Below are 19,966 nucleotides of genomic sequence, written 5' to 3' on the forward strand. Positions count from 1 at the left end.
ATTTGTCTACTTAATATCCTTCTAAGCATTTTATATGAATAATGCTTTTTAGTTGTGAGAAACCGTGGAAACTCTTTGATAACATCAAATTAAGCATGTTAATAAGGGATAACCTGAATGGAGTGACATCATCAGTCACACCAAAAAACAAAATTACCTAAAGCAAACATATTTCAGCGAGAATGACATTCACTAAGGAGCAGAGATCAAACAACACAAACTAAGGATACTGCATAATAACAAACAACAGGCTCTTGGTGGTAAACAGCAGGAATTTAATTGAAATAAAAAAGAATTTAAGTACCAGATCTATTGCATTATAGTTACATATTTCTGTTGCATTACTCTACTCTTTTTTGTAATTGTACTGACCACAATAATACAGTGAACATTCAGCTATCACAGATTGCACACTAGATACTGTAGTAATGCAGTCTAACACAAGACCACCAAAAATAGTCCAAGGATTAGACCTGCCATTTTTTTCATATATAGTACAAAATTCCACCCAGACTTGGGAACACATTTTCACTGCTCTTGTCATTACTGTACACACATCTTGCCTTTCAGAGCTTATAACTAATTAGTTAATGCCTTAAAAACAAACCAAATAAACATCAAAACAAGGTAAAACATGTACAATTCACTGACACAGAAAGTCAGCCGTGTTATCAGACATGCAACAAGTAACAAAACTTGCTGAAATTACAATCGTTAAAAAAAAAAAACAATAAAACCAATATAATTGCATAAATATTTCATACAGTTTAACTGTAACCTTTACACCTTTAAAGTGATAAGCACGCAACATAAGAATGCATTCGATAAAATTATGGTTCCTTGCAGTTTGTACATAAGAAGGTGCAAAACAACTTCGGTGACCTATCCAATCTGATTTTGGAATCTGCCTCTTGCTAGCATGTTCTGTTAGCTCAATATAGTGATTGCATGCTAGATACAGTACATGAAGAAAGAATAATAATGACAACAACAATAATAATAATGATGACTGCATGCTAGCAGGGTAGGGTACACACTTTCTACGGCTGAAATCATAAGCCGGTTATTGCACTTATGTTACAAAAAAGAAAACATTTACGAAATGTTGCATAAATCAAAGTGGTTATTACTGTTGAAGCAGCACAGACACACATTGCCCACAGTACCACGGACTTTTGACATGCAGAAAGGAAAAAATGGCAGTGACTTTTTCAAATTTTATGGTGTGCACTCAAGACGCTGAAAAACCCCAGCTCCATTTCTCAAATATCCACCAAAACAAAAAAGTCATATTTTTACACGGTGCACAAACAAATCCAGTTTTACATGTGACAAATAGCTGTCTTCTTATAAATATGCAAATTGGTCTCATATGTTTATGTTGCTTTTTCAGAGTCCTTTCTTCAACCAAAATTCAAATGACAATGATTAGAAAGCAATATCTGCATATAAGTTGAGTCTATCAGTTATATGCAGATTTAAAAAAAAAACATTGCAGAATGTATTTAATGTAACTTGCTCCATTAAATATTACTATGTTAAAGTCTTAAGAGATAAGATTTTAATGACCTGCATTACATGTCATGCAACATGTCTACGCAACCTTACAATAAATACAACAATTTTACAGATGATCACAATTACTGGGAAAGATGTTTAAATGAATGTAACAGACAAATGTGGACATTAATGAAGATACCTGTAAATATTCCCTTATCCATCAGGGGAAAAATGCTCCTTTTATATAACTTATAAAATGTGCAGTGACAAAATGGCTTTTCCACGCTCTAGACTGATTCTGTGAGGATTTTTCTGGCGGAAGATACATTGTAGTTCTTCCATTGTGCAGACAAAATGTCATGATTTAGTAAGTAATAAATCATACTTTTTAACAACTACTCTTTCTCCTGGACACTGACCTCTACAATAATGTAGTAATTTTTAAAATTAAATTTAAGAGTAAACTACAAATGACAAACATTTGAAATAAACAGATTTGATATGTTGCAGTCAACAACAGCAGATATATCATAGGCATGAAATGTGTGTGTGTGTATATATATATATATATATATATATATACATATATGATGTATATATAATGCAATCATATATTTTTTAAGTTTGTTAAGTTAGTTGATGGCAACATTTAAGGTACTGTGAGCAACCACATGAACGAAATGCAGATTGTAAACAAAAGAAAATAAAAAAAAATAATTACACAGCTAACACACACTAGTTGACATTCATAGTCCCCGTTACGTGCGTCCCTGTGACCAGTCATCTTTTTTAACACCCAGGAGGCGGATACTGAGTTCCTATGATACAGGCGACATTTGTCTTTCAGTAAATTTTTGTTAAAAAGGCCATTATTTAACGTATTTACAATATAAACAAATTTCACTGGAGGCCTACACTGTTGCTCTATGATCTAAAAAGCTGGTGACTAACTTGGTAGGCGTTTTGTTGCTATTAAAGGGGAGGGACTGCAAAAATGAAACAAAAAAAGATAAGAAAAAAATTAATCAAAAACCACCAGATTAGAATGTTTTTTTTTTTTTCCTCCCCCCCATTCCCTTCCCCCTCTTTCAGGTCATACTTAACTGCAATACATATATGGAACAGTGAACATTATTCAGTGAGTGATCCCTTTTTCCTTTGTCAGTGCTTTACATGTGGTAACAGGAAAGTGTTCAAGGTGGGTTGGTCAGGCCAGCCTTCAGGAGGGCGGAGCCTGTCAGTCAAGCGGACAGGTTCGGGGCCAGGGAGGCGTGGCCTGCCGAGGGAGTCGGGGTGGGCTAGTTTCTAGATCCATCCTCGGACCCGCGCTCGTGCTGCAGGTTGTAGTAGCAGTTCTGGCACACCCGAACCGGGGAGGAGATCTTCAGGCGCTTTATGTCCGACTGGAACCGGCTGCACCTGGAGAACAAGAAGAACCGAGGAGTGAGATGACATCATACACGCTGCTTCTTCTTAAGGAACTATTCTACTCTGTAATGCCTGAGACAGTCTGGCATGGTGATTGCTTTCACAAGTGTGGGGCAGTTCACAGAAGTATGCCTCTTATCAGACATCAAAAGAAAACAGACTGTTTACTGTGCTGACAGGAAGTCAGCAAGTGCGATTAAGATAAGCATCATGTAAAACTTGTATTTTACTGTTGGAATGCCAATGTCATGGGCAACACGTTGGTGTCTCAGCTATGAAGGTTAACCCAGTGTGACATGCTTACAGAGATGGCACAAGCAGGATTCATTGTTCTGTTTTGTCATGATTGTGCCTTTATTTGATGACTTGGGATTTTTCTTGTACATAAGGAGGGAAGTGAAATTGTTTGGGCACACTCGTCAACACGCTCTCCTACGCATCACATGCGTATAGCCATTTCACCACTCACAGTACGGTGTGTGGTACTGTCACGTTTCCTAAACGCACATAATTGGTATAATGAGCCTGTTCTTTCTGTCACTCAACTCTAAACCAATCAGAATGGGTTGCAGTTCAGGCCGATTGTTTCTTCTAATCGACTGACAGGAAATGGCTCCACCAATCACAAGCGGGCGCGTGACGCGCTCTTACTTCTGGCAGAAGAGCTGGCCGCAGTTCCTGCAGTGGTGCCGGCGCTCGGTCAGGGAGAAGCGGACCGCGCAGCCGGAGCAGCTGTCCACCACCTCGTCCTTCACCCAGTGATCAGCAGCCGAGCGGCCCGGCTGCTCGCTCACCGACCAGCTGAAGACCCGCCCACGCCCGTCGCCCACCAGGATCTTACTGTGGTCCCTGCAAAACAAATCAGAGGCGTGTGACATCACTTCCCAGTGACATCACAGAGGTTCTACCATAGATATCTCCTCCCCTTATACATGCTTTGTATCGACTATCAGACCGTCCTCCATTTATAATACGTTTAACATGGGGGACAACAAACAGGAAATTAAAAAAAAAAAAAAAAAAAAATTCTGAGGGGGTGGGGCACTAACGGTACTACTCAATGATAATATTGGGGGGAACATTTGTTCTTCTGCCAAAGATAGGGGACGTCCCCTTGGGATCTAAATCCATGACACAGGCTAATTGTTTTTTTTAAATTCCTTTTTAGAGAACGACTACTCATAGGTTCTCTCATTGTGCAAAGGGCTTTTGAAGGTTTTCATCATCTAGCCCTTTAAGAGAGAGTACCAGAGGCTATAACACAGTTTTAAAGAGCTGAATCATAGACCTCTGCAGCCAGCATAGTCTTCAGCTCTCTGTCATTCAAAGCAACCTTGACTGCCGTGAGAAATAAAGGGAAAAGGTCCGCCTACTTTGAGATGGCAAGCGCGCTGATTTCTGCCGGGTGGGCGTTGTCTTTGCGGTCGAACGCCGTGTGCATGGTGAGTTTGCTCCGGAACACCAGCTGACGCTCCCATCTGTAGCCTGTTCAGTGGGGAGAGGGAGAGAGAGAAAGAAAGACAGCACAGCTCAGCACAAATGCAGATTATATTTGCTTATGACAAGCCCTGTAAGCGATTTATTTCCAGAGAATCAATGCAGACATTAAATTCTAGAGGTTCACCTAACAGCCAAATGCGCTCAATTTTATGTGCTATATATTGAGTTGTACTCAAGGTTATCTGATAAAACCAGGCAGGGCATGAAATTAGCTTTTTTCACCCACTGGCCAGCAAATAGTATCCTAGTCCACAGTTGTAGCTACTCTGTAGTCCCTGTGCTGGGGCAGTATCCTAGTCCACAGCTGTAGTTACTCTGTAGTCCCTGTGCTGGGGCAGTATCCTAGTCCACAGATGTAGTTACTCTGTAATCCCTGCGGTAGGACAGTATCCTAGTCCACAGCTGTAGTTACTCTGTAGTCCCTGTGCTGGGGCAGTATCCTAGTCCACAGCTGTAGTTACTCTGTAGTCCCTGTGCTGGGACAGTATCCTATTACACAGCTGTAGTTACTCTGTAGTCCCTATACTGGGACCGTATCCTAGTCCATAGCTGTAGTTACTCTGTGGTCCCTGTGCAATGATGGTATCCTAGTTCACAGCTGTAGTTACTATGTGGTCCCTGTGCTAGGACGGTATCCTAGTCCACAGCAGTAGCTGCTCTAATGTCCCTGTGCTAGGACAGTATCCTAGTCCATAGCTGTTGTTACTCTGTGGTCCCTGTGTTATGACAGTGTCCTAGTCCACAGCTGTAGTAACTCTGTGTCCTACCGGGTCTGAGCTGGCTGTACGGCCGGGCCTCCACTGCAGGGGGGTGCGGGGGGGCGGCCCGGGCCTGCCGCTCAGAGTAATTGACGAAGACGAAGCCGTCCTTCTCGTCCAGGCTGAGGGAGTCGGACCAGCGCCGCGAGTCGTCCGAGCCGCTGTCGGCGGACCAGGCGGCGCCGGGCCGGCCGGCGGAGCCCTTGGGGCCGCGGTCGCGGTCGGGGCGGGAGGCCCGGCCGTGGGCGGGCCCAGGCTCGGCCTCCTGGAGCGCGCTCTGCTCCTCGCCGTCCGATTCGCTGCTGTCCTCGTCGTGAGCCTCGCGGCCCTCTGCGGACACACCCACGGGAGCCCACCATTTACCGCATACCACCGATTCACCAACCACACCAACAACATCATTTCCATTCTAAACCAGTACCGACTGAAGCCAAGCCATACAATCGCACTACTTACTGTCTAAACATATTGGACGTGACTGGAATACTTTAAATGTATTTAGATCCCTCTTTTACTGTGCCAATATGATTACACTAATATAATTTTAATGGGATGTGGCTCTTACCCAAATGAAATTTGATAACGTTCAGTGGACAGGGAGATAAAGGAAATGATGACATATTGAAACTGGATCTGGAGAGGGCGGGGTTACCGTATGAGAGACAGTGAGCAGTAATGGCTAGTGTTTTAGGGGCGGCCTCAGGGGGCAAAGTTTACCTATCTTGTCCTCGCTGCAGCAGTCGGGCGCTTCGGGCGGCTCAGCGGGCTCTGGGGCGGGCGTCTCCAGGACCTGCAGGAACTCCATCCTCCAGAACTGAGGAGAACACAAACATCAATTATAAGACTCATAATTAAGCATCGAATCACTGAGAGTTAAGGGACCATCTCATAATTAAGTACAGAATCACTGAGAGTTAAGGGACTACCTCATAATTAAGCACAGAATATTTGACAGTTAAGGGACTATCTCATAATTCAGAATACTATCACTGAGAGTTAAGGGACTATCTCAAAATTAAGCATCGAATCATGGAGCGTTAAGGTTAAGTAAAGGTGGTGGGTGGGGCTTACCCGAACGACGCCGTCCGAGTGGCCGGTGACGATGACGTTCTGCGTGTCCCACTCGTTCATCTCGGACACGCAGCAGCACAGGATCTGCTGGCTGCGGCCGGTGAAGGTGTTAACGCTGACCAGGGGGCTACCGTTGATGCTCCACACGTGGATGTAGGTCCCAGCACAGGACACAATGTCTCCCTAAAAGACACACACACACACACACGCACACAGAAAACACACTCAAAACTCTGTATGTATTCATAATTTCAAGCTTTTTGTAACATGCAAATCAAGCCTCAAACAAGAAATATTTTGGTTTATGTAACGGTTGTACATTTTCCAATTTCTATAGCACTGTATAATATCAGATTAAAAATCTCATTATTAGCCTCACAAGATGGGCAAGGCACCGTTTTTACTGTTTATATCTCTTCAGATACTACCAAACAGGTAATATGAGTCTACAGGAAATTTTGAAAACATATACCATGTCATAACCAATCTATAAGCCTGTCTTTATCATCATACAGTGTTAATATAACCCTTAACAGATCATTTTTGGTCCCATTCTGGAATGTGGGCACAAATGTTATCTCGTTATAAGTGTTGAATTAACCCTGGACATTTTACTGTGTACTATCACAGCTAAGGTGTTTAACTGTAGAAGCGCGGGCGTAAGTTGACACGCACCGTGAGCTCGTTGATGCAGAGGGCGGAGACGGGGGCGCGGTGTCCCCTCAGCTGGGTGACGAAGGCCAGCTTGTTCAGGTCCCAGACGATGCAGGTGCGGTCCCGCGAGCCGCTCACCACGATGTGGTACGCCGAGGACGCCGTCAGGCACGTCACCGCGTCCGTGTGACCCAGCAAGGCCTGCCCAACGACACAGGCCACCAATGACAACGCCACAAACAAGCTGCATGCGAGCGAAGCGATCTTTCTGATTCAAATTACTGGGAGCTCAGTCTCTATGAGGCTCTATGAGCGCACACGTGTCATCACGCTTCTCTTAGTGACAGCGAACGCTGTGCTTAAAGTGAAGCTATGAAGCCCTGATTCAGCCTCAGAAAACCTGGGATGATTCACGAAATGACCACACTCATAAACAGCCGTTGTGTTTCATAACCGGGACCTAAGCAACTGGGCTTATGGGGCAGCTGTGGCATGTGCGTGACGTGTACGCGCATTCATGCATGGAGACATTCACGCTGGACTGACAGAGAGGAGGATGAGGCAGTTTACCTGTTTGAGAGTGAGCGTTTTGGCCCTCTCTTTGGAGGTGCCCATCTCCCACACGCAGATGGCCGTGCTCGTGCCCCCCGTGATGACCAGCTTCGGGTTCGGGCAGATGGCACACAGAATCTGAGCCCATTCGGACAGGCACTCGTACACAATGACCGCCTAAAGGTAAAGAAGAAGAACACAGAGCTTGACATGAAAATGACCAAACAACCCAGATAAAACCTGCAGATATCATTTTAACACTAAATGGACACCAGGGGGCAGTAGCATACTATCAACATCTTTGAAACATACCTCAGGAAAGAAAACATCCTGTAGCGATAGGCTCTGATAAAGACTAAACTAAAAAAAGATATTAAAAAAGGGACATACCTTGGAGAGCAATGAAATTCTAAGTTATTTATCTTCCTTTTATCTGCATTGTTTGATATGCTGTTTGTACTGCCTCATTTCACATGACTTATAAAGTTTATTTAAAAAAGAAAGAAGGAAACTGGGTTCACTGACCTTGTCGGACTCGTAGTTAGCCAGCCTGCAGCTGAGGTCGGCGAAGCCCCAGGCAAAGGTTTTGTTCCAGGCGGTGGGCACCAGGACCTTGTTCTGCTCCACGGCCAGGATGCCCTTATCCGTGCACACGATCTGGCCCACGGGCTCCTTCAGCTCTGCAACACCACACGCAGGCAGCAGGGGTGAATAACGGATCATTAGCAGTGTACGCTTTGTTTTTTAGCGCTGGTGACAGTCACGCTCACTCGCTCACTCACTCACTCACATTTATCAGACTGAAGGTCCTCCACAAGGGGGAGCTATTAGCAGCCAAAATACCAAAGGCTGCTGCTACGTAAGAGTGGTGCTTCGCATCAATGAAACCGAGTCCTTGTTTGTTAAATGCTGAGGAAAGAGCCAGAAGCCTCCACAGTTGTGGGTGTTGTAATGTAATGTAATGTGTTGCGTGTGCTCGGGCAGCTCTGGCACGGCCCTACCTTTGACGGGGGCCAGCGAGGGACGCAGGTTGTCCAGGTGGTGGAAGAACATCTTGTCGGTGGCCGAGACGAGGGAGGCAGGCGTGCCGGGGGCGTCTCCATTGGACCTGCTGCGCACGCGCTTGGGGGGGTGGGGCTTCTTGAACAGCTGACACAAAGATGGGACAGACGCAGTTTAGAGGCCCACCCACCACATTAAATGAGGGCTCCTCCCATTCTTAGCATCGCTAACGCTAACGCTACCTGTTTGGGGATCTGGCCGAAGTTGTTGATGAAGCCGATGGTGGCGGTCTCCTTGAGCGGGTCGTTGATGTTGTAGATGTCCACCTGGCCCTCGTAGAAGAGGTGGTGGAAGACGTTAACCGCCTCCACCGCCGGCGCCCCCTGCTGCTTGAAGCCGAAGATCAGATCTATCCACTCGTGCAGGTGCGCGCTAACGTAGTCGCACTCCAGGGCCTGAGGAACAGCACATCGCAATCACTGTCTTACAACTGCGTTAGCTTACAAAATCAACAGCCATTTTAACAACTGTTCAAATATTAAAGTATGTGGTGAATTACCTACATGTGCTGTAAATGCAATTTGTGTAGACTACCTTCATTTTTGTACAACTGTGAACACGCATTTCTTATTAAAAACAGACAACAGATTGTGTAAATGACATTTTATGTGTGTGCCTGATCTGAAAAGAGAACTTCAGTTACGATGACGTTAGTTTTGCTGTCCCTGCTGAATCTGACGTGGTCCACACGTTAACAGGAGCTAAAAAAACAGTAGTTTATTGTTAACGTGCCGTACCTCGCGATGTACTCTGATGAATTCTCTGGGGTCACCCTTTGCCCACGGGGGCAGGATCACGTCACCTAGCTTGGTGCCGTTCTGTTTGCTCCCTGCAGCAGTCAAAAACAACTCGCAATGAATAATGCAGAATAACAAAACAGGAGAGATAACATAACCATAAACAGTTCCGTGTGAGACCACTGTCTCTGCACTCCTGAACAAAGCATTTAATAGTTCAGTTTCAAGTAAAATCCAGACTTCAAAATAGATTTTACGTCAGCTATAAGGCATGGAAGTTTCTGGAAAATAAACTGAAGAATGTAACAGAAATAATGATGTCTTCACCAAGGTCAAAGTTGTTGGAGTTGAGCAGGAACTCCGGGAGGTAGAAGAATTCGGGGATGAGTTCCTTGACGTCGGCCATGTTGTGCTTGGCGGCGGAGAGCCAGGCCTCCTGGACGCTGTGGAACATCCTGTCCGCCAAGTCAAAGTGTCCTCCCTGCGGCCAGTCCAGACAGGAATGAGCACGAGAGAAATGCTAGCAGATGCTATCTCAAATAGGAGCATCCATCTTCTGAGACATCAGAAGATGGATGCTCCTATGACAGAAACATCCAGAACACTGATGGCCATGAGGAAGCCCCTATTTCTCACCTGTAACCGGAGGAAGATCTGCGTGAAGGGCTCCATGCGGAGCAGGTACGACGCCACGATCATGGCCGAGGAGTAGTGCGTGCCGTAGTGATAGGCCGGGGTTTCACCTGAAAGGGACGGCCCACGTTAGCGTGGTGGTTTTTTTTTTTTTTTGGCGCAGGGTTGGCATTAGAGGAACTCAAGAAGAGGGTGAACCTACCGTTTGGGTCCTCCCAGTCTTTGAACCTCTTCTTGTACTGGGTCAGCCTGTCCTCCGTCTGGGCCCCCATGGGCTTGGAGAGGTCCCGGAATGTTTTGGGGTTGCAGAGGTCCAGTTCCTGTGAACCGACTTCTAGTCAACTACGGCGTAAATCTCATTTTGTCGCTGAGTCATTTTGTTGCAAAAAAATCTAATGCTGGTATCAAAATTTTCCCCTTTAAAATGAAGTGCTATATCGCTGTAATACCAGTGGTCCACTTCCTGTGGCTGATCAATATCAATAACAACGATATCAATATCTGACTGCTGCAGTAGCTCACTACACAACCAAGCTCACTTACACAGAGCTAAATCTACTGCATGTTTCACTGTATACAAATGATTCCAGGACTGAGAAGATTTATCAGACTGTATAACAGTCACACAAATAAAGACAGATATCCCTTCCCTTCCTTGTCAGAACACATTCATGTATTCATATTACCGTACGTTTATTAATTTTCATGAAAAATGGTGACAAAGACCCCTTGAGGGGTTTGTCTAATGCGATTCTGACACATCCCTTTTAATCCACAGCTGGATTACGTAAGCCCAGAAACGACTTGCTGTTCAACTGTCAGAGGACAAGGAAGGCCTCACACATGATAGTGGGGAACACGTGTCTTTTTTAAGGTCTGGGAGAGGACAGCAATAAAGCAAGGCTTTGTCTGGGAGGACTCTGTTCATTCGCGCAGACCTACTGGCAACATTCAGCTGAGGAGTCATGAGCGTTTCAGCACAAAATGTCTGCTGTGCGTGCACCAGACCAGGAGGACACTAGCTATGAAAATGCAACCCTCTAAAACAGTGTGGCCTTGTCCAGCTACCTCTGAGTGGTAGTCGGCCAGGATCCAGGGGAAGACGGGGTACTGCATCAGGTCGTTGTAGGACCGGCCGGCCAGGGTGTTGAGGTGCATCAGGTACTGGAAGTTACTGATCTCCCCTCTCTGCGTGTGGAAATGCACAGGTGTCAGTGTTAAACATTTACCTCGTCCAAGGACGGCTGTCAGAATACAGTGTCAATCATAAAATAAATCTCATCTAGAGAGAAGAAGCATCCTGCCCACCTCCCATCTCTGCGTGACCGACTTCTCGCCCACGAGAGTGCTCAGCAAACCAGACCTAAGTGAATGAAAGGAGGAGTCAGTCTATGATCATGTGACCATATATCAGCTTGTTCCTGCGTTTTGCCTGGCTGGAGGACCTACCCCTGCTCCACGCTGGTGTTGGGGCGCTGTCCGGACACCGACTCAGAGCTGTCGGCGAGGGAGGGCACCACCGCCAGGAACCTGCACACAAAGAGACCCACGTTACACTTAACACAGACTAAGATGTGTTCATTACTGGTGCAGCTCGTGCTGGAGGGCTACGCTGTGTCCCGATGGTGCTGTCAATATTTTTTAGCTTAATGCTTTGTCTCTGATGTTACATTCTATTCTATTCAGTTCCTCTGCCTTTATTCTATCAGCTATCTCTCTCTCTCTCTCATTCTATAGAGACAGAGACAGAGAGCTTGTAGGCTTGGTTTCTAGGTTGCAGGCTACAAGTCTGAAATACTGAATAAACAGCATTGACAACAACCATTTTCTGTACCTCTGGTAGACTTTGTTCCGGACTCCTTTCTGGAACGCTAGCAGGTAATTCCGCCCGTCTCCAGAAAACACCTCTACGGCCATGGGCTGGAAAACAGGAGCAGAGGTGGGGTGTGAAGGGGACTCAGGAACTGAGCTCTGGATAGCGCTCACGTGGGGGTGAAAGACGAGCGGATTCTCACCTGCAGCAGGTAGCGGCGCTTGTGCACCTCTTTGATGTCCTCGTAGGCGAAGATGCTGCAGGTCCTCTTCAGCTGGCTCTGGCCCTGCCGCGCCCCCCTGGGGATGATGGCCTCGTGCATGCTGGGATACGGACAAGCACAGGCCTCGTCACGCGGTCAGATTCAATACAGGCAAACTCAGCCTGAAGTACAGATGCCACCACTGTGTTCAAGCCACTCTACTGGATTTAGCCAACACTGATCTTTAACCCTTTCAAGAGTAGGTCTTTTGAATGTTTTTTTCTTTTTCAGAATTCTAAGTCAGTGTTCTAGAACTCCATTGCTTTCAATAACCAGCAGTGATTGTTACATCAGCATTAGAATGTTCACTTAAGAACATTATAATCACATATCTGTGATCTTAGACCTTAAAGGGTTAACTGTGACTCAAAAATAAATGGACATGTTGCACCAGACAGTTTGTGCAGTTCAGTGAACAAAAAATGAACCCTCCAAATATTTGACATTTTAAAAAATGCAAGATTATAAGATTTGTAGCTTAAGAGTTCAGGGAAAATGCTGATGAAATCCAAGGTTTCTCACTGCAGCGGGGCAAACAGAACACTTAACCACAGATGGGAACGAGAGATTTTCAGGAGATACACACGCGCGTCTTCAGCAGTAACAGCACATCGTGTGGGTGTTGTTTTGATCAAGGGCTGTGTCGCAGTTCTTCCAATCCAGAAAGAAGACTAGGCTACTAATTTGTACAAATACAAATGGTTTCTTAAGATCCGGTACGGATCTATTAAATGACAACGTGCGATTTTACCCATACTAATAAGAGTGCTTCGGTTGATTGAATAAACTAACTCTTTATGTTGACCAAAACTGGCTTGTTACACAATGCAGTTATCATAGTACTCCTTTGATTTTCTTGAAGAAAAATACAGTCTCTGGCTGCATGTGACTTTAATCGGAACCCCGCGCCCACAGGAGGAAGTGAGTCTCACTTTGCAGGAAGCGTGTCGATGTCACGGATCTCGCGGGCGACGGTCATGGTGAAGCCATCGATGACGTAGAAGTGCTCTTTCCCGAAGAGCAGCAGGCCCTCGCTGGTGTCCAGGCCCTGGACGCGAGCGCAGCGGTACATGTGCTGGATCTGTAGAGAGAGACACCGGCTCGGTTCAGCTCAGCTCAGCTCGGCACGGTTCAGCTCAGTTCAGCTCGGTTCAGTTCAGGATTTACTGTTTAATAAACTGAGATGTGTCTCTGCCTTAAAGACTCCATTGAAACAGAAAATGATAAATATGATGATACATTGCTAAAACGGAAATGGCAGTGGAGACAGGTAATACATTTAAAACAAATTTTAATAAAATACAGATTTTCCTATGTTTTGATGAGCTCAGACGAGTTATGGATGTGAAGTTCACAAATTATGACTGAAAGGATAATTATTTTTAAAGTGCACAGAGTAAAAACTGCCACATGAGTGAATGAGTGTGAATTCTCTGGGGAGCGGTGCCTGCTGCCCAGCTGTGTCATTCCACACCCCACATCTGTACACCCACACTCCACCACCCACACCAAACCCCCACCACTCAACACCTACCACCCACACCCGACCCCAATTCAATACCCACCACCCACACCCCACCTACACCTCACACCCCCCCACCCCACCTTCTCCCCCTCCTCCAGCAGTCTCAGTAGGGCCGTGTTGTCTGTCTTCTCCTCCTCGTCCCCGCCCCCGGCCTCCAGAATCTGGTCCTGAGGGGGGTCCTGGCTGTCCTCGTCCCCCCCGTCCGCCGTGGAGCGCGAGCGCTTCAGGGGGGCCTTCACCAGACCTGGGGGCGCAGCAGGGGAGGGACAGTCACCCTCTCGCAAAATGGGGCTCTCACATTTTCACACATTTACTGTATGCCTTTTCTCTTAACAGGGAATGACATCAAGGGTTAAACTCTAAAAATGTTTTTCTAGACATAAACGCAGAAAACTCTCAGCTTCTGAGAAGATGTCTGGACACAAAATGACAACACTTGAGTCTGATAAACACCAATGATATACTTAATTTTCAAAAACTGTAGTGATTGGAGAATAAGGCTTCAAGATTGCATAGTTACATGCTGATATGAACCAATTAGTGTTTTTCTATAAAAGCAAGGTCCTTTGATTGGTCGACATTATTCAACGATGGACATCATAGCTCCAGCCCCGAGAGGCTCAGCCCCCATCACCGAATAAACCCGCCCTTCTCCTTCCGCCGTCCCCTCTGACCTCCGACCCTCGACCCGGCCGGCGCGTACCTTTGACCCGGGCGATGGTGTCCTCCCCCGGCTCGGGTTCGTGCGGCGCGGTCTCCCCCTCGGAGCTCTGCTGGACCGAGTGCTGGTACATGCCGGGGTTCCCCGACAGCAGTCGCATGTAGTAGTCCTTGCTGTCGTAGCTGATGGCCCTGCGGTAGCGTGGCGGTTTCTGCAGGGGAGGACCGTTCGGTGACGGGAACACAGAGCGCACTTCAACCCGCCGCGCACCGGGAGTTTTACGCACACGTAAATGCATTACCGTTACCGGAAAAATACCGAAAATTAAATCGGGCTGCATTTACAGCTCAAAATAAAGGACTGAGATGTGCTATGAACGCATTTTCAGTATCTTTACGTCTTTCGGCATTTGCGGAAAGTTTTGTGGGACTCCTGTTTGGAGGTTTTAGTCAGGAAAACAATCCCCTGACGTCCCCTCCGGGCGCCACATCGCAGTTAATTACACAGAGGCAGAGTCGACAGAACTGAGAAACCCTTCAGTCCACCGGCGCAGCAGACGGTGATAAACGAAACAGCCCTGCGCATAAAAACCGCACAACAACACTAATAAAACACTGCACAGCCCTTTACGAGATCCTCCCTAACAAAATCCGCAACAAGCAGCTCTGTTAGGCTGCTATCAGCGGAGAAAATGTGTCCTTTTAAGAACCTCTACAGCGCGAAAATGAAACGGAAAACTACTGACTACGCAGGAGCGGGGCTTATCCCCGACCCGAGCGTGCTTGACCTTGCGTGAGATTACCGCGCAGAACGGTAATTGCCTGTACCGCCGCGTGAGAGGCTGTCCTTGTTTTAGGAGGAAAGGCTTGTCAACAGCCTTTGGCAAAAGCATCAAGCAACGCAAGAATTTCAGGCTAAGACGCTTACCGACACACCGGGCCCTGTGGGAGATGATATACCTCTTTTTTTTTATTTGTTGTATTCTTTTTGGTTCGCTTATTATGGCAAGAGAAGAGAAATCTGACTTGACTTGGTCTGCCGTCCAATTTTTAGTGTTTGGAACAAAGCCGAATTCTCACTGTGCACAAACACGGTGCTACGGTGAATTATCTGTGTGATGCAACGCAGTAAACACTTCAGCTCTTCTTACAGGATATGAATCTCCACTCCAGAATAGTATTCCATCTTTATTCACCATGACACAATCAGGGAGGCCAAGAGAGAACTCATTTTATTTCACAGAGATAATGGGAAGAGACACTGTGGTTGCAAGGTCTTTATGCAGCCAAAGAACCACAAGCGAGGTTAAAGATAGGTTTGGATAGAAAAGGCCTAGCTGCAGGTTAAGTCAAGACCCAAGGTCAACAGCATCTTTCTTCTTTGCTGCATGCACCAAACCTGAGTTAATTTTTTTATCTACCGTGTAAAGGAACTTGGGTATATTTAAGCTGCAAGACCAGCACAGGCGTTGTCAGGCTGGCCTGGGGTCTCAATCCAATTGAAAATAGGACTCAGACACAGGCAAGTATAGCCTAGTTTCTGAGATCTTACAGAACAGGTTCTACAGGCTAATTACTTACGTACTGTTCATTTAGAATCTAATTCGCTGCTAGGTAAAATAGTTTTGAGCCATTCGAACGTGAACATGACTAATTGAATTTCTGTGCTGACAGGCCCTGCTTTCGACTGAACGCGGCTCAAACTTTGTCAAGATGGGAGAAATCCAGCTAAGCCTCAAACTGGAAGCTAATCCTGGGGTCAGTAACCCTGGCACACGCTCGAAGCCAGCGAGCGTTGGCCACCACTGCGAGGGCCTCACGCATTAGTGTGAGCGGGTGCTAATCGAGGTTTGAGATTAGGGCCACTCTTGTGCTGGGTGAGGCGGGTGGCGTACAGGGGTACTGAGGAGGGGACAGATGGGTGGTGGGTCAGGGGTACTGGACGGGGGAACACAGGGGCTCAGTCGCTCTTATACAATTTTGTTTCGTTTGTTTTACCTCCATCTGTCAGTTTATTTCAGCTGGCTGATGGTAAAAGTTTGTATAAGCTTAGAGGAAATCCTCCTAAAAACAATTACTCACATCTTGATTGTTTAACTACTTTTGGGATGGTTAATTCATTTTCAGTTCAGTTTTCATTTTTGAGTCTTACCTATCAGTGAAACAACAACAAAAAAGCTTTAAGCCTTACATATTTTAAGCCATCCTATATTTTCAGGTTAAGTCAACCACTTGCAGGTTGGGAATGCTGATTCAAATATAAACGCTCACTGACTCCCTATTGGTCCGTGCTCGTGCCTGTCAGTTTGTATGCCACTCAGGATAGGAGCTGCCGAACGAGTGAAACGAAAGGGGCGGCGCCGTACCTGGGAGGCGGTGTTGGGCTCGCAGTCGGGAACGTAGGGGTAGTGGATGTAGAACATGTCGTTGCGCACCATCTTCTTCCTCATGCGGCAGGGCCCCTCCGTCATGTCCAGCAGGAACTTGTCCAGGTGGGACCCGATCGGGGGGCCCCACAGGCCCCTCTCCCTCAGGAGCTCGTACTCGATGGCCGCCCACTCCTCCGTCACGTACTTCAGAGCGTTCTGCTGCCTCTGTCCCAAACAAGGAGGGGTGGGGGGGGTCACAAAATTCACACAGATGGCCCACATGGACGGATGCCATCACTGGACTCCACCCCCCATGTACTGACAATGAACAGTGAGAAGTCAGAGGCACCCCCGGAATGTTCTCCGGGTTACACATTGGTGGCAGCACTGCAGTTACTGCCCGACCTGACCAATAGGAAGCTACTTAATTACGTATTTTCTTTTCCATTTAACAAAATTCATTTCAAACGGCAAGTGAACAAGTTAAATCACATCTGTCGGGTACACAACTAACATAAATCATTTTCAGAGGAGCCAAAGGGCCTCGAACCCGTCTCCTCCCGTACATGCAAGGCGGTTTTGGTGTGCGGCGGTGCACAGTGGCACGGGCTCCATACCTCCTGATACTCTTTGTACTGCAGCGTGACCAGGTCCCGAACGACAGCGATGTGAGTGAACATCCACTGGAAGGTTTCCTGAGGACAGAGTTTGGGGAGGGGAGAGCGTGAGGTCCATTACCAGCTTTTTACGGCTGAAGAGCCCCACCGCGAGGCACTCAGAGCCACGGGCCTCGTACGGAAGCAGCGCATAAATAAATGAGTTACTGCCATTGGGACGGTCCGTACCTGCGCGGAGATGTTGCTCTTGTTCTGGCTGTTGTCCTTCCTGTTTCGCCTGGCCCCCGTCAGCTTGGACAGCCCGAACCCGCTGCTGACGCGGGGCAGCTTGAACGGGGCGGCGGGGGCCGCCGTCTCGCCCCTGCTGACGTACTTCCTCTCGTGGGCTGGGGGGGGAGGGGGCACTGCAGTGAGTATTTTATATAGCGCCTACCGTGGCTCTCAAAATACTGCTCGCTGACTGGGGGGGGGGGGGGGGGGGGGGCACATCAGAATGCCAAAGCGCAGCGGTCGTTTCTCATCCTCCCGGGCGTAAATCTGCCAGCGCCGAGGCAGGAGAAAAAGCCCTCCGTCATTTACAGCTTGTAAATCGCTGGAATTAGAGCCTCCTCGCGGGCTTTAAAGCGCGAGGGCTTACGGTTTCTGCGCCATTTCGAGTGTGCCTGTGTGCGAGCGCATTCTTAACAAAGAAGGGAAAATGGGGCTATTTTCCACACCATGTGCCATAAATTATAATCATTGTGGGGTGGGTGGGAATAGGGATTTTGTTTTTTGTGTCCATGCATATGGGAGTGCTGGTTAGTGTGCGTGGGTTTCTGTTCATATGTATGTGTGTGTGTGTGTGTGTGTGTGTCCATGCCTGCGTTTATGTCAGTGCATGTGTGCTTGTGTCGTATGTGTGCCTGTACGTGCGTGTGTCTACGTGTGTGTGTGTGTGTGTGTGTGTGTGTGTGCGTGCGTGTGTGTCTACGTCTGTGTGTGTGTGTGCGTGTGTCTACGTCTGTGTGTGTGTGTGTGTGTGTGTGCTTGTGCGCGTGTGTGTAACGGCGGCTCACCCAGGTGGTTGTGCCAGCTCTTGGCGGCGGGCTCCTCGATGAGGCCGCGGGCGGTGCCGATGTCCACGTGGCCGCGGTCGTTGGCGGGCAGGGACACCTTGAAGACGTCCTCCAGCATCTGCCGCTTGCTGTGGAGGAGCTCCGTCCAGACGCGGTTCACCGCCTTCAGCAGGAGCTGCCGGCCTGCGGGGGCACGCGCGCGAAGGACAGAGAACCCAAACAAGGAAAGTCACAAACAAAGAACCTGGGAAAAAGTCACAAACAAAAAACCTGCAAGAAAGTCACAAAGAACCTGAGAGAAAGTCACAAAGAACTGGAGAGAAAATCACAAACAAAAAACCTGCAAGAAAGTCACAAAGAACCCGAGAGAAAGTCACAAAGAACCCGCGAGAAACTCACAAACAAAGACACGGCTCAGCACTCCCACATGTAAAATCATGCTATTTACCACTTAGACTGCCGCATTAAAGCCAAGCAGCTGTTTCCATAGGTCATTACACTTCATTACATTACAGGCATTTAGCAGATGCTCTTTTCCAGAGTGACTTACCTGCATTGCTTCAGTATGTAAGTACCTTGCTCCAGGGTACAACGGCAGTGGCCTACCCAGGAATTGAACCTGTGTCCTTCATGTTACAAGACCAGTTCCTTACCCATTATACTACACTGCCGCCCAAATCGACTTCAAAACCAAATAATAAGATTTGCGCTATAAACTAGCCATGCTGGAAGTGGAATGAAGGGGTGGGAGTGTACAGCCATCTCTGATTGGTGGTATACTGGTTCGGAAGGAGAGCAAGCGAGAGAGAGAGAGAGAGAGAGAGAGAGAGCGGGTGACCCCTGACCTTCGCCGCCGTCCTGGCTGTGCGCGGCGTCCGGCTCGGTCTCGGTCGGCATCATGACGTGCCAGGTGGTCATGCGAGCCTCCGCCTCCAGGCCGAATCCCTCCACGCTGCGGGGGAGGGGGGAGAGGGCGGAGTCAGCGGCGGAACGCATCACAGAACGCTTCCCACATAACGCGTTAATAAATCACCGCTAACGATTTACTGCATTGTTACGCTCCGCAGCACGTTCACGCGATGCAGAAAGATTTACAGTACACCATCTCGAAGGCAGCGGTGTCATAAAACGGAAAATGACGACCAAGAAAAATTATCACTGAAGGAAGCCAGTCTTTCTACGCTGTGGGTGACAGTGAATTTCCAAAGCGCTTTAAGCACCGTACAACAATGCCACTTTAAATTCATTACGTTCCCTTGAATCCCTTAAGGGTCTGTCTATTGCAGTGGAAAAACAGAAATGCACAATTATTACAAATAAGGCTGACTATACAGGACCCAGTTCTTTATAACCAAGAAAATAAACACCTCTTTACTACACTACAACACAGCGAGCCTGTCGGCTGTATTCACCCAGATACCAATACGGTTAATAAACTGCACAGATCCTCAGGCTTCTTTGCTGAATGAAGCTCTGACAATGGTCCGCTTTTTAATATCCTTTAAAGATATGCTAAATATGGTCAAGAAGACTGGCTTGGCAGCTCTCAGTTGATTGAGTAAATGTAACACTGTAAGGCTCTCCAATCCACACATCCTGGACTTTAGCTCATACTGTGGTAAAACGCTACTTCTTCAACTTTCTCAGATTACAAATTCAGTTTCCGAACACAACCATCAGCACTGGACGGACCTCACACTCATAGAAACTTTGTGGTTCAGAACGTTTTAGATTCCCCCCCCCCCTTTAACATTCTGCCACTACAGACCT

At 47.3% G+C, this 19,966-nt stretch overlaps 1 protein-coding gene across 4 annotated transcripts in view; it reads right to left on the reverse strand.

The window, feature by feature from the left end:
* Nucleotides 1-252: 252 nt before the first annotated feature.
* Nucleotides 253-19,966, reverse strand: part of wdfy3 (WD repeat and FYVE domain containing 3) — a 74,540-nt gene continuing 54,826 nt past the window's right edge. For all 4 annotated transcript variants that reach the window (XM_035378516.1, XM_035378517.1, XM_035378515.1 and 1 more), the window contains 28 exons: nucleotides 19,042-19,148; nucleotides 18,197-18,379; nucleotides 17,370-17,527; nucleotides 17,142-17,219; nucleotides 16,522-16,749; nucleotides 14,199-14,367; nucleotides 13,576-13,739; nucleotides 12,903-13,051; nucleotides 11,911-12,031; nucleotides 11,730-11,815; nucleotides 11,345-11,425; nucleotides 11,204-11,258; nucleotides 10,964-11,083; nucleotides 10,098-10,215; nucleotides 9,899-10,005; nucleotides 9,590-9,743; nucleotides 9,263-9,354; nucleotides 8,708-8,920; nucleotides 8,465-8,612; nucleotides 7,989-8,143; nucleotides 7,482-7,640; nucleotides 6,933-7,112; nucleotides 6,258-6,440; nucleotides 5,904-6,000; nucleotides 5,196-5,516; nucleotides 4,302-4,413; nucleotides 3,580-3,777; nucleotides 253-2,919 (listed from right to left, as the gene is read on the reverse strand). In XM_035378516.1, the coding sequence (XP_035234407.1) occupies nucleotides 2,799-2,919; nucleotides 3,580-3,777; nucleotides 4,302-4,413; nucleotides 5,196-5,516; nucleotides 5,904-6,000; nucleotides 6,258-6,440; nucleotides 6,933-7,112; nucleotides 7,482-7,640; nucleotides 7,989-8,143; nucleotides 8,465-8,612; nucleotides 8,708-8,920; nucleotides 9,263-9,354; nucleotides 9,590-9,743; nucleotides 9,899-10,005; nucleotides 10,098-10,215; nucleotides 10,964-11,083; nucleotides 11,204-11,258; nucleotides 11,345-11,425; nucleotides 11,730-11,815; nucleotides 11,911-12,031; nucleotides 12,903-13,051; nucleotides 13,576-13,739; nucleotides 14,199-14,367; nucleotides 16,522-16,749; nucleotides 17,142-17,219; nucleotides 17,370-17,527; nucleotides 18,197-18,379; nucleotides 19,042-19,148 (4,057 nt within the window). In that variant the 3' untranslated portion in view covers nucleotides 253-2,798. The remainder of the gene's footprint in view (nucleotides 2,920-3,579; nucleotides 3,778-4,301; nucleotides 4,414-5,195; nucleotides 5,517-5,903; nucleotides 6,001-6,257; nucleotides 6,441-6,932; nucleotides 7,113-7,481; nucleotides 7,641-7,988; nucleotides 8,144-8,464; nucleotides 8,613-8,707; nucleotides 8,921-9,262; nucleotides 9,355-9,589; nucleotides 9,744-9,898; nucleotides 10,006-10,097; nucleotides 10,216-10,963; nucleotides 11,084-11,203; nucleotides 11,259-11,344; nucleotides 11,426-11,729; nucleotides 11,816-11,910; nucleotides 12,032-12,902; nucleotides 13,052-13,575; nucleotides 13,740-14,198; nucleotides 14,368-16,521; nucleotides 16,750-17,141; nucleotides 17,220-17,369; nucleotides 17,528-18,196; nucleotides 18,380-19,041; nucleotides 19,149-19,966) is intronic.

The sequence above is a fragment of the Anguilla anguilla genome, chromosome 10 (assembly GCF_013347855.1).
Source record: "Anguilla anguilla isolate fAngAng1 chromosome 10, fAngAng1.pri, whole genome shotgun sequence".
NCBI lineage: Eukaryota > Metazoa > Chordata > Actinopteri > Anguilliformes > Anguillidae > Anguilla > Anguilla anguilla.